The following is a 27,299-nucleotide window of genomic DNA, read 5'->3' on the forward strand; positions in this document are numbered from 1 at the left end:
ATAGCTATATTAAGAGTAAAAGGGTGGCTAGGGAGAGAGAGTAGGTCCCCTTAGAAATCAGCAGGGCTGCCTATGTCTCAAGCTGCAGGAGATGGGTGGGATTTTTAACAAATATTTCTCCTCTGTGTTTACTGAGGAGAAAGTCATGGTTGCTTGGGAAACAAGTGGAAATGTTTTGGTGAGCATTGATATTACCAGGGAAGAGTTGTTTGCAGCCTTAGTGCATTAAGTTGGATAAATCCCCAGGGCCTGACCAAGTACATCCTCGGACTTCAAGAGGCTAAAGAAGAACTTGCGGCGATATTTCCTTCATCATTGGCCACTAGTGAAGTTCCTGAAGATTGGAAGGTGGCTCACGTCGTTCCATTGTTTAAGAATGGTTGCAAGGACAAGCCAGAGAACTACTGGCTGGTCAGCCTGACATCAGTAGTGGGGAAGTTACTGGAGGGAATTCTGAGGGACAGGATCTACCAGCATTTGGATAGACAGAGTCTGATTAGGAGAAGTCCACATGGCTTTGTGTGTGGAAAGTCATGTTTGACAACCCTTTGAGTTTTTTGAAGAGGTAACCAAAAAGGTAGATGAGGGTAGGTATGTTTATTTAGACTTTAGCAAGGCCTTCAAGGTCCCACATGATAGGCTGGTCTGGAAGGTTCGATCCAATGGAATCCAGGGAGAGCTAGTTGGGTGGATTCAAAATTGGCTCAGGGAGGAAGCAGAGGGTGGTGGTTAAAGGTTGTTTCTTGGAATGGAGGCTGGTGACTGGTGGTGTGCCACAGGAGTCAGTGATGGGACCCTTGTTTGTTATTTATATAAATGATTTGGATGTGAGTGCACAAGGCTTGATCAGTAAGTTTGTGGATGACGTGAAATTAGGAGGTGTTGACAGTGAAGGTTATCATAGATTACAGGGGATCTTGATCAGTTCGGGAAGTGGGTTGAGGAGTGGAAAATGGATTTCAATACACAAGTGTGAGGTGATGCAATTTGGAAAGTCAAACCAGTGTAGGACTTGTACTATGAATGGTAGGGCACCAGGGAGTGTAATGGAACGGAGGGACCTAGGAGTACAAGTGCATAGTTCATTGAAAGCAGCATCACAGACAGGGTGGTGAAGAAAGAACTTAGCACACTGGCCTTCATCAGTCGGGCCATTGAGTATAGCAGTTAAGACATTATGTTGCATCTGTATAAGTTGTTGGTGAGGCTGTACTTGGGAGTACTATGTATGTTTTAGTCACCCTATTATTAAAAAAGATGTGGTTAAACTGGAAAGAGTGCAGAGGAAATATACAAGAATATTGCCAGGACTAGAAGGCCCAAGTTATAAGGAGAGGTTGGCCAAGCTAGGTCTGTATTCCTTGAAATGTAGGAGGGGTGACCTTATAGAAATGGTTAAAATTATGAGAGGCATAGATAAGGTGGTTGATAAGTTTTTTCCCCCAGGGTAGGGGAGTCCAAAACTAGGGCGCATAGATTTTTGGGGAGGTGGGAAGATTTAAAAGCACCCTGAGGGGCAACTTTTTCACACAGGGTGGTGAGTACATGGAATGAGCTGCTAAGGGAAGTGGTAGAGGCAGGTACAAAGTGGAAGTCGAGTTTATTGTCATATGCACAAGTACATGCACAGATGCAATGAAAAACTTGCAGCAGTATCACAGACACGTAGCATCATGTAAACAACATTTACAAGATTCGCAAGGTACAATAGTAACATTTAAGAAGTACTTAGGTACATGGAGGGGTGGGGCTTGGGGGGGATATGGGCCAAATGCAGGAAATTGGGATTAGTTGATTGGGCACCATGGTCAGCATGGACTGGTTGGGTTGAAAGGCCTGTATCAATGCTGTATTGCTCTATGACTCTGAGAAATAAATGAAATGTATAAAATTAAGAGACTTAGACAATTAAATAGGAAGGATTTGTGACCTTGAGCAGAGAGGTCAGTAACGAGGAGCGTAGAGTTCATTGATAGGATTACAGGAAGTTGAGGAATTTTTTTCTGTCCAATGTGAGGTGGAGGTCTGGAATTCTGGCAGAAACTTTCATCACATTTCAAAAAGCCATAATTAGCAAGGTTATGAGTCCAGAACTCAAACTTGAGATTAATCTGAATCAATCACTTTTGGTTACTCTTGTCATTTTGGACTCCCAGTGATGTAGATTTCAGTGATGTGTTTTCAGATCAGGGCCTTCACTCAAACCAGGAGTCTATTTGCTGCACTACCTGTGATAGTTTACTTTGGTACCTATTAATTTTACCCAAAATGATTCTATTGTCTTAATTCCTTTGATTTCCCCTGGTTCCTTCCCATCTGTTCCTAGTGATTTCACTTGGCATATCATTTTTCCATCTCCATGTACTTTCCACAATCAGCTGACTTTGTTTTCCTTGTTTAATGTCCTCAATTTGTTACCGGTAATCCCACAAATAACTCTTTGAAGTATTAACTGATTAGTTAGTTCCTGGACACAATTTAATCCACACATCACCGAATGATACAATTTGAGTTGGCTGCAGTTAACTGCAGATTTTTATTTTTTTATTTTGAAGAATCCAATCCTGTTTTTCAGTTTAATACAGAAGTTCTGTATTGCCTGCCTCCTCCTCATCACCCTCTTCCTACTTGTCCTTATTCTGTTCAGTCACTATCACCTGCTTACTCAGCTGTGCTGAATTCTCAGTTGGCATTTGTATTTCCACTTTTAATGTCAACAGACTGCAACATTAATGGGTTAAAGGAAGGGGTGACATGGTAGCATAGCGGTTAGTGCAACGCTATTACAGCGCCTGCAATCAGGGTTCGATTCCCGTCGCTGTCTGTAAGGAGTTTGTATATTCTCCTGTGTCTGCGTGGGTTTCCTCCGGGTGCTCCAGTTTCCTCCCACATTGCAAAGACGTACGGGTAGGTTAATTTGGGTTTAAAATGGGCGGCGCAGACTCATTGGGCCGGAAGGGCCTGTTACCATGCTGTAAATAAAATTTTTAAAAAAATTAAAATTTAAAGAAAGACCAAGTGAGTGGTTGCTGAACACTTTGACAAAGATTGGTGCAGTAACAGCTGTTTAACAGATTTGGGGTTATTCCAGAGAGGACTGAGGCAATCAAAGTATTTGCCATCAATGCTGTGGAATGGAAGGAGTGATGTACGCAAAGGCAGATAGAAGAGGGATTAAGTTAGAAGTGACAAGTGACTGGCATTTGGAATGAGGGAATATGACTTCAGTTCTGTACTAGCTAGGATTTAGTGGAAAGGCAAGTGTGCAAATACCCAAGGTGTATATTTGACAAAAGCTCAGCTAATGTTTTTCTGCTGTGAAACTGGAAATGCTTACTGGCAGGATATTGGGTTCAGATGGTGTCAAGCTTTTATATTTAATTCAGCCTGAATAAAAGGGTGGAGTTAGTGAGACCTGAAACTAGTACAATTGAAGGAAATTGTTGCTCATCCATGAGTTTGATGTCAGATTAGCTGGCCCAATAATATGGAGGGGTGAAATCAAGGCATTGGTGCTTAAAATTGCATCTCCAAGTTTGTTATTAAGCATTGAAAATATATTTTATCTTGCTGTTTTTATTTGCTAGAGTATTGAAGGCTAATTGTAGGGCATACCAGTCTCAACAAGGATACAGTACAGAAAGTCTCATTCATGGTTTTGCAATAAAATATGTAATTTGAAGTTACTTTAACAATATATTTGGCCAGTGATAAACTGCATTAATTTTTGCTCATAAAAACAAATTATATCCATCATAGTTTTCTGTCTCAAGCTGAATCAGTGAGTGTTTTGTGTTAAAGGCTGCTTCCTTTGTGTTTTAACAAAGAGAAACATACTGCAGAAAAACAAACAAGCTGGTTTGTTTTTCTGCAGTATGTTTCTCTTTGTTAAATTTCTGTTTAACTTAATGTTAACTAATATTGTATTAGTGTTCTTGAAAACTAGAAATATAGACTAGCCTGTATGGTGCCTTCGCTGATCGTGCAATGTCCCGAAGTGCTTTGCAGCCACTGAAGGACTCTCAAGTGAAGTTGCATTTGTCGTGTTGGAAGCAAATGACAAGAACCTAAGAAATAAAAGGGAAATAAATGGTAGGACAGTGGGGAGATGTCTCACTGAAATCATATCATTAGATTCTGTCTTTGAGAGAAACTTTTTGGGAAAGAAAGCGAATGCTATGTTGGCATTCATTTCGAGAGGTATAGTGTATAAAAGTAAGGAAGTGTTGATGAGGCTCTCCGGGGCACTAGTGAGGCCTCATTTGGAATATTGTGCGCAGTTTTGGGCCCCACATCTTGAAGGATGTGCTGACATTGGAGAGGGTTCAGAGGAGATCTACGAGGATGATTCCAGGAATGAAAGGGCTTACGTATGATGAGCATTTGTCGGCTCTTGAACTGTACTCACTGGAGTACAGAAGAATGAGAGGGGACCTCATAGTGACATTTAAAATGTGGATAGGAAAGGACAGAGTAGATGTGGCTAGGCTGTTTCCCTTGGTGGGTGAGTCCAGGACCAGAGGGCACAATCTTAGAATTAGAGGGTACAGTTTCAAAACAGAGATGAGGAGAAATTTCTTTAGCCAGAGGGTGGTGAATTTGTGGAACTCCTTGCCACGTACAGCAGTGGAGGCCAGATCAGTGGGGGTGTTCAAGGAGGAGATAGATAGATATCTAAATAGTCAGGGTATCAAGGGATATGGGGATAAGGCCGGAAATTGGGATTAGAATAGGTTTTTTTCCCCCCATTTCTCATTTTTTTCCCTTTTCCTTGGAGCAGACTTGATGGGCCGAATGGCCTGCTTCTGCTCCCTTGTCTTGTGATCTTGTGAGTGCAAACATTGTAATTTCTTAACTTTTTATGACAATGTAATTATATAGTACTTCTTCGGATGCAAGTCCGTAGCTCCCTGAAAGTGGCAATGCAAGTGAATAGGGCAGTACAGAAGGTGTATGGCATGTGTGCCTTCATTGGTCAGGGCACTGACCATAAATGTTGGCAGGTTGTGTTGCAGCTGTAGAAAACTTTAATTAGGCCACATTTGGAGCATTGTGTACAGTTCTGCTTACCCCATGGTCGAAGTGCTTGTTACTGTGCTGTACTGTTCTGTGCACTGTTAATGAATTGAATGTCCTTGCAAAGCTGTTGAATGTATGGGGATCATTTTTACTTTGAATTTTTTTTTGTCCTGAGTACTCTGACCAAGAATGAATCTTTTAATCCAGATCTTTTTCATGTGTGTGATATCCTGATTTGAACAAGGGTGTGTCTAAGTCTGTTTATGGCATCATATCCTGTGTTCTTTGTATAGATTTCTGCTGGCACAATCTTAGCTTTAATGGAAGCTTATTCAGCAATTAGTCATTTCCCTTCAACAGAAATGTTTCTTGATGAATAAAAGAAGAAATGGCAAAGTCTAGCCTGAAAATTGTCAAATGAATACATTTTGCAATGCTAGCAATATTTATTCCTTTCATTTGTCCCAAGTTTTTTTTTTAAAAAAGGCAAAATTTGGGGGGGAAAAAAACAAATTAAGCCTCTGCAACAATTACATCCAAAATTTGTCTGCTAGTTAGGCATCCATCACTAAGGACCCTCACAATCCAGGACATGCCCTCTTCTCGTTACTACAATCGGGAGGAGGTACAGGAGCCTGAAGGCCCACATTCAATGATTTTAGGAATGGCTTCTTCCCCTCTGCCATCAGATTTCTGAATGGTCCATGAACCCATCAAGAATACCTTTCCTTTTTATGCACAATTTATTTTGCAATTTGTAGTTTTTTTTTTGTCTTTGCACTGTACTGCTGCTGCAAAACAATGAATATCATAAGTCAGTAATAAATCTGATTATGAAAAGGCTAGAGTACTTTGATGCTGAGTTAACGATGGGTAATGTGGCAGGTGAGCTAGGCAGAGTGTGAAAGGGGTGGGGTGAGGTGTGGTGAAAAAGCCAATTGATCTTTCATATCCTCTGATCAAAGAAACAATTCTGATGCTTTTAAGTATTATTAACTAGCAGGCCCTTTAGTTAGTGTGTTGTGATGATTAAAAATATTGTAGACCAGGATTTCTTTTGTTATTCTGATTACCTACTACTTATGATTGTGACATTATAAAAGTAAAGTGAAAATATTTGGGGGATTAGGCGCTCTGCACAGCCATAGCACATGTTCATATCTGGAAACATTAGCAAAATGAACAGCCAATGAAAATTATATAACAAGCAAGAGTTCAAGGTCAAACTTGCACCAGACCAGAGCTCCTTCGGGTCATTGACGTGAAACATTTGGGATCTGTTTCTCTTTCCACTGATGCAGTGTGCTACACTGAGTGTATCTAGCATTTTCAGTTTTATTTCAGATGTCCAGCATCAGCAGCTGTTCTGAAGCCATTAGGTTTTTTTTTTGGGTCCAGGTGTGCGTGGCTTACTGTTCTCCTGTTTAATATTCATGTTCTGTATTTTCATGATTTGAAATATAATGAATGTGAAATGGAATATAAAGTTTATAACTAGCATACTCTGATACTAAAGGTGCTCACTTACTGGCACTTAGTTTTGCTGAGATAGGAAAGCTGAATTTAGCAGCACAAAAAGTGGCATTTATCTCGTGGGTTCCCTGGAATGCAAACTTAAAACAGCACCAGTATGGAAGTGGCTTATCAAAGAGAAATTGATGCTAATATTTTACTGGAAGTATTTTTTTAAAAGGGGCTCCTTGTATATCAAAATTGCATGCTCAAATATTTTCAGAGTTCTTTCCTTTTAAAGCAGCATAGTGTATAGTTTTAATTTGTGCAGTTGTTGAATACTATTGAGCAGATCTATCTTAGAAGCTGAACTAATCAAATAATTTTTAAGAACAGGCTGACTATGATGCCAAATTTAATCCCACCTCCCTGCAAGTGATCCAAATCCCTGCATGTTCGTGTGCTGGTGTAAATGGCTCTTAAATGCCATTACTGTCAGTTTCCACCACCACACCTGGCAGTGTGTTCCAGGCACCTATCACTGTTTCTAAACTAAAACCCTGAGGAAAAACCCTATCCTATCTATGCCTTTCATAATTTTGTAATTTTCTATCCAGTCTTCCCTCTGTTTCTGACACTCCAGAGCAAGCAATCCAAATTTTGTTCAACTTCTCCATGTAGCTAATATTCTCTAATCCAGGCAGCATTCTGATGAACTTCTTCTGCACCCTCTCCAAAGCCTCCACATCCTTTCTGTAATGGGCTGACCAGAACCACGCACAGTGCTCCAAGTACAACTTAACCACAGTTTTGTACAGCTGCAACATGAGTTTCTAACCCTTCTGCTCAATGCCTCAACCGATGAAGGCAAGCATGCCATACATCTTCTTTACCACCCTATTTACTTGTATTGCCACTTTCAGGGGGCTATGGACTTGGACCCCAAGATCCCTCTACATTAGTGTTCTTAAAGGTCTTGCCATTTACAGTATACTCTTGCATTTGGCCTCGCAAAGTACAACATCTCAAAAAGTCCTAATTAAACTCCATCTGCCATTTCTCCACTCATAACTGCAACTGACCTATATCCTGTGACAACCTTCACTATCCGCAACTCCACCAATCTGTGTCACCTGCAAGTATACTAATCAGCCCATCTACATTTTCATCCAATTCACATACATGTATCACAAACAATAGGTCCCAGCACTGATCCCTGCAGAATACCACTGGTCACAGACCTGCAATCAGATTAACACCTCTCCACCACTACCTTCTGTCTTCTATGGCCAAGCCAACGTTGAATCTAATCTACCAAGTCTCAATGGATCCCATGCATCTTAAACCATGAGGGACCATGTCAAATGCCTTACTAATGTCCATGTAGATAGACAACATACACTGCCCTACCCTCGTCAATCATCTTCATCGGCTCCTCAAAAAATTCACTAAATCTTGATAGTTTAATGTGCATTGCTTAATTTAAGTTTAAGTACAGAAATGCAAGCAGCAGCTTGCCAGGGTTTAAATTTCAATTGCATGTCTTAAATGATTGCATGTGTTGGCAAAGTTTTTTTTAGCCAATCGGAATGAAGATGATTAGGTAAATCCCCTGCCCATCTGCCGTGGCTGATGCCCACACCCCTCTCCCCAGCTGTAACTGACAGGTTTCCATTTTTGTGTGCATAATTTACACGTAACTATTTGTACTCACTGAATATTTCTGGAAGACATCCTACTTTTTTTGAAAGATGATGCTTTAGTTTTTCCCCTTTAAATAGGCTCATGGTACAGAGGGGATATGGGCTAATGAAAACAAATGGGACTAGCTTAGGTAGACACCTTGGTCAGCCATGAGTGAGTTGGGCCAAAGGACCTGTTTTCATGCTGATAGAAATGTATTCAACTGTGTTTTGAATGAGCACAATGACTAAGCCTCCACAGCCCTCTGGGTTGGAGAAATCTGAGTGAAGTTTCCCTCATTTCAGTCCTAAGCAGTTTGCCATTTATTCTGAAACCGCCCCTAGTCCTAGACTCTTTGACCAGGGGAAACAGCTTCCCTGCACCTAGCTCATCAAGCCCTTCAAGAATTTTGTTGATGAGATTTCTTGTCTTCCAAATTGTTTAGAGTGGGATTGCATTTTCTAAGCAATCCTTCTCTAAACAACCTCTCCACTTAAGGCAACTTGATTATCCTTGGAATTTTCACGGCACTTTGTTAAGTGCATCCAAAATTGTACGCAATACTTCATGGAGGCCCTATGTAATTGCATTAGAACTTCCTTACCCCTGTATTCATATAAACCTGTAGTAAAGGCTAACATATTGTTTGCTCTCTGCTTGCTATACTGACGTGACTTGTGTATAAGAACACCTTGGCCCCCTGAACATCAATGTGATCTGATCCCTCACTATTGAACTAGTACTTTGCTTTATTTTTGTTACATAGAACATAGAACAGTACAGCACTGCACCAAAAGAGGATAACTTCATATTTTTCCACATTCTACTCGATCTGCCACATTCCTGCCATCTCACTCTGCTTGCTGCCATGTGTACTGGCAATGCTGTTGAGGTAACTCTTAGATCTGAAGGAAATGGGAAGGAAGACTGGTACTGGTAGAATAGAATTTCTGAATACTAAGAGCACCCCAAACATATCCATACACTCTGGAAACCCTGAGGCATTGTCTGAGATCATTGGGAGTGGGAATCCAAGTGCAGTAGATAAGGTGGTATCCAAGACAGAGGTTCTGGTATCGGGTTCCTGCAATGCAAGCTAGAGAATTGTAAAGCAACTTGCTGGATGCAAAATAAAATAGAATCTGTAGGATATTCTGGGAATTCAACAGATCATAGTTGACCATTGACTTAGTTATTTTTAATATTCTGAGTTTCCAATACCATGTATGACATGTTCACATGGTCTGCAGCTAATACCAATGAGACTCTTTTGGCTGTAATGGACATGGGTGCAGGTATAATTGCAACAGCAATGATGGGTGGGGTTGTTTGCAATTGAATGGGCTAACAGCATCAGCAATGACCCAGGAAGAAAGTGGCGAAAAATAAACTGCTAGCAGAATTCAATGGCTTAAATAGCATCCATTCATGCAAAGAGATGGTCAATATTTCGGGCCGTGACCCTGTATCAGGACTGAAGAACGTTCAACTGTTTAACAATTGAGCATGACATTTGCATCTTCTGCAGAAGCAGAACTGTACAATAGGGAGATCCATAATTTAAAAAAAACATTTAAGGAGATAGTCGACCATTAAAAATGAGCTCAATCGTAAACATGCTGAATTTGAATCCCATTTTTGAAGGAGTTTTTGCAAATTTGTTATTTCAGCTCGGTGCAAAGGTGATCCAGAAAAAATGATACTGCCACCTGTTAACACGAGGCATATTGTGAAAAGAGTGTTTGTATAGATTTGTCTTTCAATGTCTATTATAAAGTTTGTATTACAGAAGCCTATCTCAGCTTTTATTAGCAATCATCATTGCAGATGTTTTCAATTTTTAGCACGGTTTAAAAACACAAAAAAAAGCAGAATTAGGCCTCTTGGCCTCTCATGCCTGCTTTGTCATTCTATAAAGTAGCGGCTGATTCTTTTACCATTTCTCTGCATAAACCCATATATATATGAAGTGGGGATAGTTTAAAGTGCCGTTTGGTCATTTGAATTTCTGTTTCCCCCTTTCAAATGCTATTTTCCTGTTGTACAGGATGAATATTTTTAACTTTGATTTCCTAGTCTCTTAACTTGTGGCTCTCAACAGTTATGTCAGTATGTGACATCAACAAATTTTTGAATTCCACACGAACAGTTTGTTACTTCAAGCCTTTGCAAGGGTTGTCTCTATTTTGTATCCTAGGTATGGGTTTTAGAACACTGCTTAATTTGCACTGTATTGGTTTTATGTTTATAATAAACATTTAAGCTGCCAGCATTGTAAATGTTAACAAACTGAAGTTACATTGATGCATTATCAAACAAAATATGTCATCAGGCCTTTATTATCATTATATTGTTCCTGTTTTATAGCTGCATCTGGCTCATTTTGTTCTTTTCCCTCCTCATGCCACCCCCTGAAAATTAAAAAGAAACTGCAGATATTGGAAATCCAAAATGAAAACAGTAAATCCTGTAAGCTGTCAACAGGCCAGGCAGCATCTGTGGAAGGATGTTTTGGATCAAAGACCCTTCATCAGAACTCCGTCGCTTTTTCTACAGATGTGTCCTGGCCTGTTGAGTGATTATTGAATTTTATTACCCAGATATGTATAAATTGTATATTTTGTAGAATTACAATACAATGGCCATTTGCTCCCACCAGAACTGCCTCCACAGGTGTTAGGAATCTGAATTCCACTTACTTAAAAAAAAATCAAAAGAAAACTGCAGATGCTAGAAAACTGCAGATGCTAGAAAACTGCAGATGCTGGAAATCTGGAGTAAAAACAAAATGCTGGAAACACTCAGAACTAGGCAGCATCTATGGAAGCAGGCTGGGAAAAATGGAGTCTGCTTCTGAATCTCTCTGAATCAGACCTGCTGGTGTGTGTCTCAGCACTACATTATGCAATTTTTATGTTCTTTTGTTTTACATGTTCTCATGGTCTAAATGCTCTCATTTCATAGACCTTAATTTTCTCTCTATCCAACTGCCTCAATTAACCCATTGACCAGATGATCTCTACAGCTTATCCCCACAACAACCTTGACCCTGCTCTTTCATTTAGCTGATTATCCTATACATCCCTCATCCATCTTCTCTGCACTTAGTTTTAAACTTCTCTTCCCAAGTTCTGACAAAGGGTCCTCGACATATTAACTGTTTACCTTTCCACTGATGCTGCCAAACCTGAAAAGTGTTTGCAGCATTTTCTGGTTTTTATTTCAGATTTCCAGCTTTTGATTTTATTGCAGTTCTAGGAAATGAACAAGTAATAAATGCATGGGCAATAAAAACAGATAACTCTGGAAACAGTAGGTCATATAATATCTGTGAAAAGAAAAACAAAGCTAATGTTTCAGGTTGACCCTTTTGCAAGTTCTGCTGAATAGTGAGAATGCTGTTTTTATGTTGTGGATCTTTTTTCCAATGGAAGTAATTTTGTCACATGCACCAGATTCTATTGTAATGCTGTAAGATGGTTTAGTGGAAGTACATTTACTAGCTTGACCAACCTTGAGGCTCCAATTTATTTTAAAGTAAAAGAATTTTAAAACATGCACACAGTTCTGAAAGCTCAAGCATTGTTAGTGCAGATGGACATCGGCATTCTTTGAGAAACTGTCACCTACAGAAGGAAAGTGACTAATGCCAGAGGTAATTAAACAGCCTGTGTGAGTCAGTCTGTGTATGGGAACAAATATCATGCTCTGCAAAATCTGTGGCAGAAGAGTTTTCTAAAAGTTGTACTAATGGCAGAATGTTTGAAGCGTTTGATCTGAAAATTATTGGAGCAGAATCTTGGGAATAGGATTTACGCACATCTGCAAAAGCATGGACTTGTTGGGGATAGTCAGCATGGCTTTGTATGGGGGAGATCATGTCTTACAAACTTGATTTGAGTTTTTTTGAGAAGGTGACGAAGATAATTGAGGTTAGGGCAGTGGATGTTGTCAACATGGACTTTAGTTAAGTTTTCAACAATGTCCCTCTCAGAAAGGTGATCCAGAAGATTAAGGCACATGGATTCGTGGAGACTCGGAAGATTGGATTCAAATTGGCTTGGCCAGAGAAGACACAAGGTAGTGGGTGGAGAGGTGGTATTCTGACTGGAGGTCTGTAACATGTGGTGTTCCACAAGGATCAATGCTGGAACTTCTGTTTTTCTTATGATACATATAAATGATTTCAATGAAAATGTAGGTGGACTGATTAGTAAATTTGCAGGCAACACAGAAATTGGTAAAGTTGTGGGGAGTGAGGAAGGTTGTCAAAGGATTCAGTGGGATGCAGACCAGCTGGATATGTAGGCAGAGAAATGGCAGATGGTGTTTAATCTGGACAAGTGTGAGGTGTTGCACTTTGGGAGGTCAAATGTATACGATAAATGCCAGGACCCGCAAGAGCTTCACAAGGATATTGCCTGGATTAGAGGGTATTAGCTATAATGAGAAGTTGGACATACTTAGATTATTTTCTCTGGAGTGCTGGTGACCTGATAGATACAGATAAAGTTATGAGAGGCACAAACAGGGTAGTTGGTCTTTCTCCCAAATATTAGACGATGTAGGTTTAAGGTGAGGGGGGGAAAGTTTAAAGGAGAGTTGAGGCAAGTTTTTTTTTCACACCGTGGTAAGTGTCTGGAAAGCACTGCCAGGGAAAGTGGTAGAAGCATATAAGCTGGCAAGGTTTAAGAGGCATTTGGACAGGCGGGGAATGGAGAGATGTAGACCATGTGCAGGCAGATGGATGTGTGGATTAGTGTCACGGTTGGCACAGATGTCATGGGTCGAAGGGCCTGTTCCTGTGATGTACTGTTCTGTTTTGTTCTCTAAAACCTGCCCTGATCCAGGGTGATCAATCTAGGAATTGGGTGATTGAACTATCGTCACCTTCTAAAGTGGCGTAGCCACAATTGCAGCAGTTTAGAAAGAAGACACTCCACTTTAGAGCAATTGGGAAAGATCATGAAATATAGGCCTTGCTTTTATCCTGGGGGGACGAAATTTTTTTAAAAAACAGCTTTTTGCTATTTGGAAATATTCAAAATGTATCTTTTACTTTGGCAAAGACTCATCCATTTTAATACATTCTAACGATTATACTGCGGCAAGGTCGGTGATGATGTCGATTAATGGCTGCTGATGCATTCTTTCTTTTAAGCTATTGGATAAAAGAAATGGACTGCATTTCAGTATTGAAGCTGGGTTATTTGTTTAATACTTTTACAGTGTTTCAACCTGAACACCAGATCTGCATGTTAGAACAATGTCTTGGAAAGACTTGCTGACATGCAAAAGTACTTGTTTATGTGTAATTTCATAAGTGTCTGTTCCAAATGTTTTGTTTTGAGAGGCAAGCCCTTTGATTTGAGCTTAATATCTGGAATACAATGTCAGTTTAGATTCTGTAGAGATGACCAGATAAGAACGTTGGATTGTTCCGTGCGGATAGTATATGATAGAAATTGAGATCAGTTCAAGCACAGATTGACATTTAGCTCCCTCCTTCCCCCATCCCCATTGGTGAACATTTAGTTTAGAAATCTTTGCTAGCAAAGATTTTAATTCGTTGCTTAATGAATACTACAATGAAAGATAAGGAATACATTTGGAGACTTTCAGTATAAACCATGACATTTAAGTCTTTTTGATCAAGTCAATGGGAAGGAGTCTGTTAAATAAAGCATTTAAAATGGGGAAAAATTCTTGAGCACCTGCATTCTTCCAGCTGGCAATAATGGTGATTTGATGAATGACTTGTATGTTTTAGCTTGTCAAAACAAGCACAGTTTGCATTTGATTTTCTGCATGTCTAACTGGAGGAGAGCTACACTCATAACTGTACAAAATGACTGCTGCGGTTGGCCATATAACTGACTCAAAAGTAATTAATGTAGATATTCATAAGACACGAGGTAAATACAAGTACATTCCTTGCTAAGGTGCAAGGGGAATATAGAAATCTGTGTAATCAGTACTACTTTAGTTTCAAATAGTTTAAATGAACACACAGAAGTCTGCAAGGATCTTAAATCAAAGATTGAAAAGTCTATAATTGCATTTGAGAAATTCCAAGAAACTCAACAGATCTAAAAGCAAAGTTTGCAGGTGCCAGAAATCTGAAATAAATAGTGCTGGAAATACTCTGTAAATCAAGCAGCATCTATGGGCAGAGGAATTGTAAACTTTTCAGGTTGATGATGGAAAAGAAAATGAAATCCAAAATTTAAAGGAAGAGGAAGCAGAAAAACTAAATGTTGGAAATATAATTAAAGGTTGGAGTGTCTGATGACCTGAAATTGTTTAATTCAGTGAGTACAGAAGGCTGTAAAGTGCCTAGCTAGAAGATGAGGTTCCTGGAGCTTGGCTGGAACAGTGTAAAGGGCACATTAGGAGTGGAAGGCAGAAGTGTCATAGTCATACGGCATGGAAACAGGCTATTTGGCCCACCACGTCCATGGGCACCCATTTGTATTAATTGCATCTTCAATGCTCTCTAGGACCTTGCCATTCATGGTCTGCGTCCTAGCCTCATTAATGCTCCCAGGGTCCAGAAGGTTAGAACACATGGCCTGAGGGTGAGTTGGCAAATTGGATACAAAATTGGCTTGGGGTAGGAGGCGGAGGGTGGTAGTGGAGGGTTCTTTTTTTCAAATTGAAGGCCTGTGACTAGTGCTGTGCTATAGGGATTGGTGCTGGATTCTCTGTAATACACATTAATGATTTGGATAGAATGTTGGTGGCATGATTAGTAACTTTGCAGATGACACCAAAATTGGTATTATAGTGGGTAATAAAGACAGTTGTCCAAGGTTACAACAAGATCTGGGCAAAGAAAGGCAGGTAGGTTTTAATGCTGACAATTGCTAATTGATGCATTTTGGCAAGTTAAACCAAGGCAGGACATTCCCCAGGGCCCTGACATTCACTGTGAGTGATGTTGAACAGAGACACCTTGGGGTACAAGTACATAGTTCCCAGAAAATGGGAACACAGGTAGACACAGTGGTGAGGAGCCCATATGGGTGCTTGCCTTTGTCAGCCAAGGCAGTGAATACCAGAGTTGAGGCATCATGTTACAGTTGTACAAAACATTGGTTGGGCTGCAGTTGGCGTGTTGTGTGCAGTTCTGGTCACCATGCTCTCAGAAGGATGGATTAAGCTAGAGAGTGCAGAAAAAAATTCATGAGGATGTTGCCAGAATTGGAAGGCTTGAATAAGACCAATCAGTAAAGATAGGCAGTAACACCTCCACCACGATTATGCTTAACACTGTGCCCCACAAGGCTGCATCCTCAGCCCCCTACTCTACTCCCTGTGCACTCTCAACTATGTGGCCAGATTCTGCTCTAACTTCACCTACAAGTTTGCAGATGATACCATCGTGGTGGGCTGAATCTCAAATAACAATGAGTCAGAGCACAGGAATGAGATGGAGCCTAGTGACATGGTTTCATGACAACAACCTTTCCCTCAATGTCAGCAAGATGAAAGAGCTGGTCATTGACTTCGGGAAGGGGGAGTGGTGCACGTGCTCCTGTTTATATCAATGGTGCAGAGGTTGAGGGGGTTGAGAGCTCCAAGTTCCTAGATGGACTCTTGATTTTGCAGTCTACCTTGTTATGGCCTTGCACCTTATTGTCTACCTGCCCTGCACTTTCTATGTAACTATAAAACTTATTCTGCATTCTGTTATTGTTTTCCCTTGTACCACCTCAATGCACTGTTGTAACAAAATTATCTGTGTGGAGAGCATGCAAAACAAGTTTTTCACTGTGTGGAGAGCATGCAAAACAAGTTTTCAGATGTACAATGTGACAATAATAAATGTACCAATTTATTAGGAGGGAATGAATAGAAATAGATGACTCCTAGGTTAAAAATCAACTACAGAAGGCATTTTAATGAGTTGACAACAGTTCCAAAGACTTGAAAATTACGATTATTACGCTCCTGTTTTTTAAAAAAGCAAAGGGCTAATGGTAAACCTGGTAACTATCTGCAATTTTAACCTTCATGGAGGGAAAAGTTGTGCAAACAACAGTGACAGAATTAGCAGTCAATTGAACAAATGTTGATTGAATAAAGAAAGCCAAATTTATTGAAGATAAATTGTTTGGTAATTGATAGCTTCTATAGACTTCCAACTGTATTCTATAGGTTGCTCTGTAATAGGCTTGTCCTCAAAATTGAAGGCCATTGGGGAAAAAAGTGAGGGTAGTAACATGCAAGGAAAATTAACTAAAGGGGAAAAAGAGTAGCAGCAAAAGGTTTTCTTTTTAGAACTGAAGAGAAGTGTTTTGTGGACTTCCTCCAGTGTTGGCCCTGATTTTCTTAATATATATTAATGATCTAGATTTAGTACACAGGAAACAGATTTCCAAATATGCAGATGGTGCAACACTTGGAGGCAAAGTAAGCGGTGAGGAGGATAGTAGTGGACTTCAAGGACATTCAAGTTGGTGATGAGGTAAAAGATACAATCTTATGCTGAGAAATTAGTTATATTTTGGTAGGAAACTGGGGGCACAATTCTTACAAGCTACAAGAACAGGGAGATTGAGTTGTTTTGTGTGCATACTTCATTGAAAGTGGCAGAATAGATTGAGAAAGTGGTTCAAGCAATATATGGGATATTGAATTTCATAAATAGAGGCCATATAAGAGCAAGGTTGTACGGTGAACCTTTTAAGAAACAGCAGTTTGGGCATAACTGGAATGTTTTACAAAAGGCATAAAGGCTCTTTGAAACAGATGTTGCAAGGAAATCTGATGGAAATATTTCAAATCATGGAGGATGTAGACTGGTGAGACAGAAAATCTATTCCAACGAGCAGGGGAGTCAAAAACTAGGGCACAGAATAAAACAAGTATGATTAGGTGTTTTTTTAAAATCACAGCAAATGGTTTAGTTCTGGGGGTAATAGTGGAGGCAGAGTCAAGTGTACCATTCATACAGGAGCCAGATAAGTGAAAAGGAACAAAAAGTAGTGTTAGAGTAGGACCAGCTGAATAGCTCTTGAATAGAGGCAACACAGTCTTGATGGGCCAAATGGCTTCCTTCCATGCTGTAGTCAGCCTGTGATTCTTTCAGCAGGTACCACGTGCCATTCAGTCTTCCTCCTATCAAAAACCTTCTCATTGTGCTCTGTAGCCCTTCCGTTTCTCTCCAACTTAAACATCTTTGAATTTTAACTTTTCTCCATTCTCATGAGCTTTCAACTGGAAATAGTGACTCTGCTTCTCTCTCCGTATGCTCCCTGATCTGCTCAGTATTTCCAGTATTTTCTTATTCTCTTTTTGGGTTCTCTGGTTCATTCTTCCATCTCCACCTTGCACAAGTTCTAGGGATCCTGCAATCACAACCACAGAAATGAGGACAAAGGGAACCCCATCCTTTAACTGGATAGAAGGAGAAGGGGCAAGAGCAAAAGTGTGGGAAATGTTACAGACATGGTTGAGACACAAAACAGCAGATGCTAGAATGTAGAGCAAAAAAAAACTGCTAGAGGAACTCAGCATGTCAGGCAGCATCTGTGGAGAGAGAGGAATAGTCAATATTTCCTGTTGAGACCCTGCACCAGGACTACTGAGTGTACAAGGAGATAACCAGTAATAAGAGATGAGGGGGAGGGATGAGACAGGAGAGGGCAGGTGATAACTGGAACCAGGTGAGGAGGGCACAGTAAGCAGATGGAGCAGAGTGGGGGGAGGTAGAGATGGAGGCTAGGAGATAAGTGGAGTCATCAAAGGGCTACAGATGCTGGAATCTGATAAGGTTATAATTGGAAGTAGATAGGGATGGTGGGCAGATGGAGCAAGTGGGGGAGAAGATGGGAGAACCAGAAGTGTGTGGGAAGGGCAAAAAAACTGGGTAGCAGTGGGATGGGAATTGAGGGGTTGCAAAGAAGGGAATGAGGGAATGTGGGTGAATCAGAAGGAGAGGGAAAAGAACACTGTGCAGGTTACCTTAAATTGGAAAATTCAGTGTTCATACCATTGGGTTATAGACTACTTGGGTGGAATATGAGGTACTTTTGTGTTTGGCCTCACCTTGGCAAGGATGGTGCAGAAAAAAAATCTAATCGTAGAATGGAAAACTTGTGAGACACTGGTGTAGAAGGTCATTTATCTAAAAGATTATATTACTTAAGCCAGAATGTATTGTGCATTTCTAAAAATGTATAGTTGTTTCCAAACATGCAGTCTATTTAAATGGCATTTCAGGCACTGAACCATAGCGATTCACCAAGTTTGCTGAAATGCCTCCAACATCTACCAGCAAAATGAATTGGGAAAGAGTTCAAGGTTACAGTTGTCTGATCTTCCAAGTAACAGCTTGTACATTTTATTTCAAGTGGAAGTTGGCTAGATCACCAAATCCCAACTGAAATCAGTCTGCTGTCCATCTTCCAATCAGCCTCTCACCAACAAAAATGATCCTTTGGCAATTCCTTGCCACATTACTGGGAGCCTAAGTCTCCCAGTGTCTGCATTGGCATGCAGCTTCCCCTTTCAATGATCCAGGATCCACTGAGATTGTTTGGCAGACTTGAGTCACTGAGAGACAAGCAGCTTCTAATTGAGACAGACCCCAGGAAGGACCAGGGCAATGGCTGTATGGAAAGGACGTTTCCTCATATGGGGGAATCAAGAATTGTTTAAAAAATATGCAGCTCTCCATTTAAGATATCAGGAAAAAAGTTTTGAGGATCACTAGTCTCAGCATTCTCTTCCTCAGAACAGGGGAAGCAGTGTCTTTGAATTTTTTAAGGCAAAGGTACTAAGGTTCTTGATAGCCAGTGAAGCGAAACATTACCAAGGGAGGATGGAATCTGTTGTTAAAGTTACAGTCTGATATACCCTGATCTTGTTGAATGATACCAAGCTCCAGGGACTGAGTGGCCTACTCATGTTCCTAATTTGTTTGAGGCTGTTCCTTTTTCCAAAAACAATTGCAAAATATCTCCAACTATTTCTTTATCAATCACATTGGATGATGAAGCATTACATGTCATAAGCATGCACTTCGGCTTTGTCATCTCAATTGATGATCAGCAAGCAGCATATAGTGCAGCTGCAAACTATAGCTAAGTCACAGCTGGGCATCCATTTAGATGATCCAGCCAATACTTTTCCTTTATCATCACCGGATCGTTAACCTGGAGTTCCCAACCAAGCACCATCAGCACAAGTAGCATAGCGGTTAGCATAATGCTTTACGGCACCAGAGACCCAGGTTCAAATCCGGCAACTGTCTGTAAGGAGTTTGTATGTTCTCCCCGTGTCTGTGTGGGTTTGCTCCAGGTGCTCCGGTTTCCTCCCACATTCCAAAGACGTACAAGTTATGGGCATGCTATGTTGGCGCCAGAAGTGTGGTGACACTTGCGGGCTGCCCCCTCCCCCCCCCCCCCCCCCCAAAATCACTACACAAAAAAGATGTATTTCACTGTGTTTCGATGTACATGTGACTAATAAAGATCTTATCATTTGCAGCAGTTAAGTTGCATCACCAGAATAGGGCAAGGAAAATGGGTAATGTGTTCTGGCTGAAAGGTCATCAAAATGAAGCATTGACTATGTTTCTCCATAGGCAGTTCTTTCTGAAACATTGTTACTTAATGCTTCCCTTCAGTTTAATATTTTAGGTTGACCCTTTTTAATTCATCTTGTGTTTGGCATTTGAGGAGAAAATTAACCACTTGCACTGTTAATTTGCTCTGAAGCTGCGATTCAATGAGGTCTTTTTCAGATTGTTAAAACCACCCCACCCTTTGGTTCTAAATGACTTAATATCAAGTTCTAATAACCTGCTTCCTCCATTCTGTTAAATAAACAGGAACTGCCTTGGTAAGTTTGCTAACTGACAATAATTGCAGATATTATTCTGCATATATCCCTCAAATATTCATTACAGCAGTGGTTCCCAACCTTTTTGAATATAAGCCAAGCTTGTTCACACTTAACAAAGCATGCAATTGTGCCCCCAAACACCTGATGATGTAGTTGTTTGCTATTAAGGAGTTGATGCTGGTCTAGGGATTTCATGGAATTGCTATCAGCCCAACATCTGGAGCAGTTGCTAGGCTGAGAATGTTTTTAGCTATGCTTACATTTGTGAGCCTTCTAACTAAATTGCCATAATATTATGAAACACTTGCACCACAACCCCCAAAAATCTCCAAGAAGCACACCAGAAATGGGAGCTACTGTGTCACAAAATGCTGTCTATACTTTTTTAAAGTCTCTGGAATGCTGAATAGAAATGCATGTGCAAATGTAATCAACTCATTGGTTAACGGCTTTGGATATTTTTTGCATGGAAATCTTTGAAGCTTTGGGTTTCTGTGTTCTTGGCAGGGAAACTGCATTGAAGTTACAAGTAAGTGGTGTGCTAACCACTGATTGCCAGCCAGTGATCTGAACATCCAAGCAAGGTCTAATCCACTGTTTTGGAGATAGATTTATTTAGTGGGAAGAGTTTGGAAAGTCACTATCAACTTAATTCTGAGTACTAATTACATGAAACTATCTTTTCACTGGTTGTCAAATATAGTGAAGTTCATATAGGAGGAAATAATCTAACATTGAGCTGGGTAACCTTGTTAAAGCAAATAAAGGGGACTTCATCCTGTAGTTTTGAATTCTATGTGACTAAGCAATGCACAACTTAGTTATGACAAAATTGCATAATCCCTCATTGTAGTTTAGTATTTAATGTATCTCAGATGCTGGAGTGAACTGCAATTTAACAAATAATAGCAGATCTCCAAAAGGATGCTCATTGAGGTTTAGAAGTACCTTCCTGCAAATAGTGTTGCCAGGAGTGCTGACCTGTTCACAGGAGGAATATAGGGCTGCTGGGATGAGGTGCTGGCATTTCTCACCAAAGAGAGGGTGCAGGGTTTCAGGTCTGGTCACAACATTCTTGGATTTTGGGAACATAGTTGTTCAAAACTCTGGGAGCGCTGGAAATGACTCTTGGCTTGGGGAATATCGTGAAAATAATTTGTGAAAACAAATGTAGAATCTGGGTCTGGAAGAGTGGAGTTTTACTGAAGGGCCTCTGCTCCTAAAAATTACCTGGTCTCATTCCACTGATTCTTTGACACAACAGTTGATTACATGGAGCAATGCCATCGGGGCATTTCCCCTAAATGGTTTCTAGCAAAAGTTTCAGGCAGAAGCAAGATTTTGAATGCATTTTGGATGCTGATTTTTTTAACTTTTCCTTTCAGATGGACTTGAAATGTATCCTATGTACTGTACTGGTTTGCTGCTACTGGTGGCATGGACTTGCTCAGTCAGGTAACACATATGGTATTAGTCATTTGCTATTTAATATATTTAATCAAACATCAATAATTTTTATTTCTGAATGTTTTCCTGAAAACACAAGTGATTCCATGAGGTTATTACTTGCACACTTCTCAATTCAAGGTATTGAATGGCATCTTTTCACAAAAGTCTCCAACAAGAATTGATCATTCCCCTCTTTCTCCTGGATACCATCTTGGACAATATATGCCTTTAACACATGCTGATGGTACCTACCTCATTATCTCTCTCAACGCTTTTACTGCACTTATGCACTGCACCATATAATAGGTGCATCACAGGAGCATATTTGGCCCACTGAGTCCATGCTACTTTTGAGTAGAGTAATCCCATCAGTCCTATTTTCTCCTGCACTTTTTCCCATAGCCCTACAAATTATTCTGCCTTGCGTGTCTATCTGGTTCCCTTTTTAAGGTACGTGATTCTGTTTTCACAATCCCTGCAAGCAGTGAATTCTAGATCATAACTGTTTTCTTCATCCTCCTTGTATAGTTAAACTCTGAGAATCCTGTACCCTAGGGACTTGGGTACCGGGCTAACAGGTTTTCTGTACTATTGGATATTACTACTATAATACCCAAAGCATTTTTACTTCACATTTTGTTTTACATGCAAGTTCAAAAGGAACAGGAAACTGAGACCTGGTGGGTTTAAAAGGAACAAAGTAGAACCTGGTGAGTTTTAGCTCGCCATTACAAGCTGAAACATGCAAGCACTTCTGGCACCTGCCATGAATCTATCCACATTCCATTTTTTCCCAACCCCAGTCACATGGTCTGCTTGCATTCTGGACCACTGGTTCACACTCTGGACTAATGAGTGAGCCAGAAGCCAAATCATGGTGATTTCCAAATAATCTGATATACAGCAAAACTCAGATAATCTGATCTTTTACACAATTTTACATCTAATTCCAGGTCCATGAACCAACTACTAATGGGGGCAACTTCTCTATCTACCCTCTCTGAGCCTGTTGTAATGTTGTATGCCCGCATCCAATCTTCTCTCAACCTTCTTTGCTCCAACCCCAGTTCTCCTTATGGCTGAATTTCCTCAGCCCTGCAACTATTGTAGTAAATCCTTTCTGCACACTGTTTTGGATTTATCCTTCCACAGTTAAGTGACTAAGATTGACCATATACTTGAGCTTTGTCCAAATCAGGCGCTTAGATTCAATATAATATCCCTGCTTTCTACTTCTGGAATCATGGGATTCATGAATAGTAGATTTCCTAACCATTGTCTCTGTGTCCTACTATTTTCAAAGATGTTTTATACATATATGTCCAGCTAAATTTGTTTCTGTACTGTGCAATTGTATCTGTATTCTTCTTGCCAATTATGTTGTATTCTCTCTTCTTTGTGCTAAAGTGCATCACTTCACAGTACCCTATATTCAATTTCATTTGGCTGTCCATTCTGCCTGTTCATCTTTGTTGCATTCAGTCTTGAATGAGTAGCGATGTCCTCCTGTTGAACATGAGTAAAATTGAAGCACTTCTTCAAATCCTTTTCAAATCTACGTTTTGCATTCCATTCTGATCAATTGTCATGGCCCAAGCCAAATTTGTTAAATCCAGAACTATTCATCTCGTTCTCAAACCTCCCCCTGAGCACTGCCTTGCATCTGTCCATCCAGTGGTGAAACTTCCAAACTTGATTCTTTCAATACTTCCATCACCTTCTTGTTTTCCTCTTTTATCCTTCCCAAGCATTGATTTATCAACTAAATTGGTAAAAAAAAATGCATTGATATAACATTGATTGCAGTGGTTCAAGAAGGGGCTCATGACCACCACCTCAGAGGCAATTAGGGATGGGGAATGAATCTTTGCCAACAATGACTAGATCTTAAAAAGTGAATAAATATTAGAATAAAGTAATCTGTATATTTTCATGGTTTTCAAATGGAACTACACAGCATGAGTTCTTCCTGATTTTTGCACAACTTTTATTCGAGTCAAATGGTGCAATAGTTTCACCTACAGAAAAATCATTGGGTTGATGATTAACATCAGGGAATATTCATTAATCTATTCTTTTAACAGCTGAGTGATATTTTGGCCATGCGTCCTCTTAACAAATCTCACTAATTTCTCCTGTTAGCTTGGTTGCCTTATTTACCAATTTAGATACTTGTTCAGTTGCTGCTTTTTTTCACCATAGTTTTCAATGACAAGCCTTGATGAAGTATGGCAACAGGAAAATTGTTGATGAGATTGAGGGTGTGACCACCCCAATTTCTAGTGATAACTTGTCAACTGAAATCTGTCCATTGCCACTGGTTTTGTTTCCACTAAACCTGATTAGAAGCAGAGCAACCTCATTTTAGAAAACTTCTGCCTGTATTTTCTTCCCCCCTATTCATTTCCTTGCTTAGATTCATCATCATACAGCACAGAAACAGACCCTTCATCTCATCAGTCTGCATTGACAATCAACCACCCATTTGCACTAATCTTGCATGAACCTAATTTTACGGTCCCCACATTCTCATCAGTCCCTGAATTCTACTGGTCACCTTAACATTAAGGGCAATTTACAATGGCCAATTAACATACCAACCTGCATGTTTTTGGGAAGTGGGAGGAAACTGGAGCATCCTGGGGAGATGCACATGGTCTCGGGGAGGACATGTAAACTCCACACAAACTGAGGTCGGGGTTGAACCTAGGTTGCTGGAACTGAGGTAGTGGCTCTTCCAGCTGTACCAGATTTCATTTAAATGGAAACCGGTGAATGATCAACAACTGAATTATAAAAGATTATATATTTTTTTTAAAAAGTTGAAGACTACAAAAATGTGATCTAAAGTTGAGCTGCTTTGAGATCAGTGTAGAAACTTCAAAAAAAAATTTTCAGTATTAGACCAGCATCTGGAAAATGACAATCATTCTGAAGTTTGTAAGTTCAAGAAAAATTATTAGAATAGAGTCTCAATCGTTGAAATGATAACAGGACAATGGGCGAGGGTATTTTAAGGCATTTTGAGGGATAACCTGAAGTGCTTAAATTAATGAAGGAAGATGACAAGCCAGCTAGGAGAGAACTTGTCCAACTAATAGAATAATAGAATTTTGAACAAGGAGACAAAAATTTAAGGGCTTTGAATAAAACATTGAAAATTGGTAAATAAGAATTATTTTAAAAAAATAGTGCTGACATGAGTTATGGATTGAAGTAGTTTGAAAGATAGCCTGTCTCTGGTAAAATGATCCTAATGTTTATTTTGTACAGTTTAAGTTGCCAGTGTCTGATTTTTAATCTGGCTTAATGGCTACTGCTGAGGGTTTCCAATAAACTTTCATACAGCTTTCAGTATACAGTTGATACTTCCTTACATTTAGTATACAGCTTGGACAGTTTAGAAACTTAAATTGCCTTTCTATTTTGCAGACCCTAGTGAGTGTTTAAAAGCCAGTGCAAAGTCATGTGGAGAATGTATACAAGCTGGTAGAAACTGTGGATGGTGCACCAAAAGTGTAAGTTTTACATTTTAAAAGTCTTTGAAGGAGAACAGCAATTATTGTATGATTTTTGTATTTCTGTTGTGGAGAGGAGGGAGAATGCTACAAATCATCCAGGCACTGGGCATTTACAAGTAAGTAGTATTCAAACACAGTTGAACTTTCTCAAATGAAGTGTTCTAGTCTAGGCAGTTTTGTCATCAACTTGCCTGCTAAAATAAACATTTACTGAACATCAGTATGTTTACTGATTTAACTTTATAACTAACTATAGAAATTTTGTATATCCCATAATCTTCCACTGGGATAAATAAGTGGAAATCGTTCTTGATTGATCTTGGTTTGATTAAGTTGTGACTAAGTACTCAGGAAAATGTGTCAAGTTATTAGATCCTTCATGGTCTTATTGCCTTTTGGAATGAAGTAGATTGCTGTGGTGTTCATAATCACAACTGAAATAGTGTCTTGTGGGAATGGCTTATTTAAAAGAATTCTAGTAATGGCAAAGTACACATATATAATGCACAGAGAAGGTCAGAAACATGAGGGCTTTAGGACAGCTAAGCAGGAAATATGCTGGAAATACTTGAGTCATGTAGTATTTGCAGAACAAGGAACAGAGTTAATGTTTCAGGACAGTGCAGTTTCATCAGTTGCAGGGAAAGATGAATATAGAGAAAATGGGAAGATGTGTGATACTGCAGAAAACAGAGGTTTAATGGCACAAGTGACCGCTCTGAGAGGGTGGCAAAGCCTACTTCATAAAACAGCAGTCTTGGAGACATGAAGGTAGGAGATGACAAAAAAATCTAATATTGCAAAAAGAGAGCAAGGATTGGTTCTAAAGAAATGTGCAGAAAAGGGCATAATGAAAATAGCAGAGCTGGAAATGGATGGAAGGTATAATGAATATTGAATGAAGGTTGGAATTAAAAATTGCTGTAATCACAGGACAAAATAGAACACAAAAGAACTTAAAAGATTTGGTTCAGAGCCCTTTTGTTTTTGGTCTGATGTGCATAAATTTTGGAGGAAGCTATATTGTCTGCTGTAAGCTATATCTGATTGTATGTGCGCAAGCTTCACCTACTTGCCCCTCGGGTCCCTTTTAAATCTTTCCCCTCTCACCTTAAACCTATGCCTTCCAGTTTTACCCTGGGGAAGAAAAACAGTGACCATCTGCCTTGTCTATGCCCTTCATGATTTTATAAACCTAAAGCCACCCCTCAGTTTCCTTTGCGCCAGCCTATCCAGTCTCTCCTTGTAACTCAAACTCTCCAGTCCCAGCAATCTCCTTGTGAATCTTTTTTGCACCCTCTAGCTTAATCATATTATGGCAACCAGAACTGCACACAGTATTCCAGATGTGGTCTCGCAAACATCCTGTACAACTGTAACATGACATGCCATACACCATCTTCACCTTGTCTACCGGTGTTGCCATTTTTGGGGAACTATGAACTTGTACCCCAGGTCTCTCTGTTCTACAACACTGTATTGGTTTATTATTGTCACTTGTACCAAGGTACAGTGAAAAGCTTGTCTTACAAACCGATTCTACGGGTCAATTCATTACACAGTGCAGTTACATTGAGTTAGTACAAAGTGCATTGATGTAGTACAGGTAAAAACAGTAACAGTACGGGGTAAAGTGTCACAGCTACAGAGAAAGTGCAGTGCAATAAGGTGCAAGGTCACAACAAGTGACGTGAGGTCATAGTCCATCTCACTGTTCAATCGTCTTATCACAGTGGGGTAGAAGCTGTCTTGAGTCTGGTGGTATGTGCCCTCAGGCACCTGTATCTTCTACCCGATGGGAGAGGAGAGAAGAGAGAATGTCGCAGGTGGGTGGGGTCTTTGATTATGCTGGCTGCTACACCAAGACAATGAGAGGTAAAGACAGAGTCCAAGGAGGGGAGGCTGGTGTCCGTGATGCGCTGAGCTGTGTCCACAACTCTGTAGCTTCTTGCGGTCCTGGGCAGAGCAGTTGCTGTACCAAGCCGTGATACATCCAGATAGGATGCTTTCTATGGTGCATCGGTAAAAATTGGTGAGAGTCAAAGGGGACAAACCAAATTTCTTTAGCCTCCTGAGGAAGTAGAGGCGCTGGTGAGCTTTCTTGGCTGTGGCATCTACATGATTTGACCAGGTCAGTCTGTTGGTGATGTTCACATCCAGGAACTTGAAGCTCTCAACCTCAGCACCATTGATGTAGACAGGTACATGTACACTGCCCCCTTTCCTGAAGTCAACCACCAGTTCTTTTGTTTTGTTGACATTGAGGGAAAGGTTGTTGCCATGACACCATTCCACTAAGCTCTCTTATCTCCTTCCTGTACT

At 40.1% G+C, this 27,299-nt stretch overlaps 1 protein-coding gene across 2 annotated transcripts in view; it reads left to right on the top strand.

Annotated features, from left to right (window-relative positions):
* LOC127570289 (integrin beta-1-like) overlaps nucleotides 1-27,299 on the top strand; it is a 70,899-nt gene that overhangs the window by 14,846 nt on the left and 28,754 nt on the right. The window contains exons 2-4 of one of the 2 annotated variants that reach the window (XM_052015690.1): nucleotides 16,511-16,624; nucleotides 21,393-21,462; nucleotides 24,889-24,974. In XM_052015690.1, the coding sequence (XP_051871650.1) occupies nucleotides 21,393-21,462; nucleotides 24,889-24,974 (156 nt within the window). In that variant the 5' untranslated portion in view covers nucleotides 16,511-16,624. The remainder of the gene's footprint in view (nucleotides 1-16,510; nucleotides 16,625-21,392; nucleotides 21,463-24,888; nucleotides 24,975-27,299) is intronic. The other variant, XM_052015689.1, reaches the window with a different exon arrangement.

Source organism: Pristis pectinata, chromosome 5, assembly GCF_009764475.1.
Source record: "Pristis pectinata isolate sPriPec2 chromosome 5, sPriPec2.1.pri, whole genome shotgun sequence".
Taxonomy (NCBI): Eukaryota; Metazoa; Chordata; class Chondrichthyes; order Rhinopristiformes; family Pristidae; genus Pristis; species Pristis pectinata.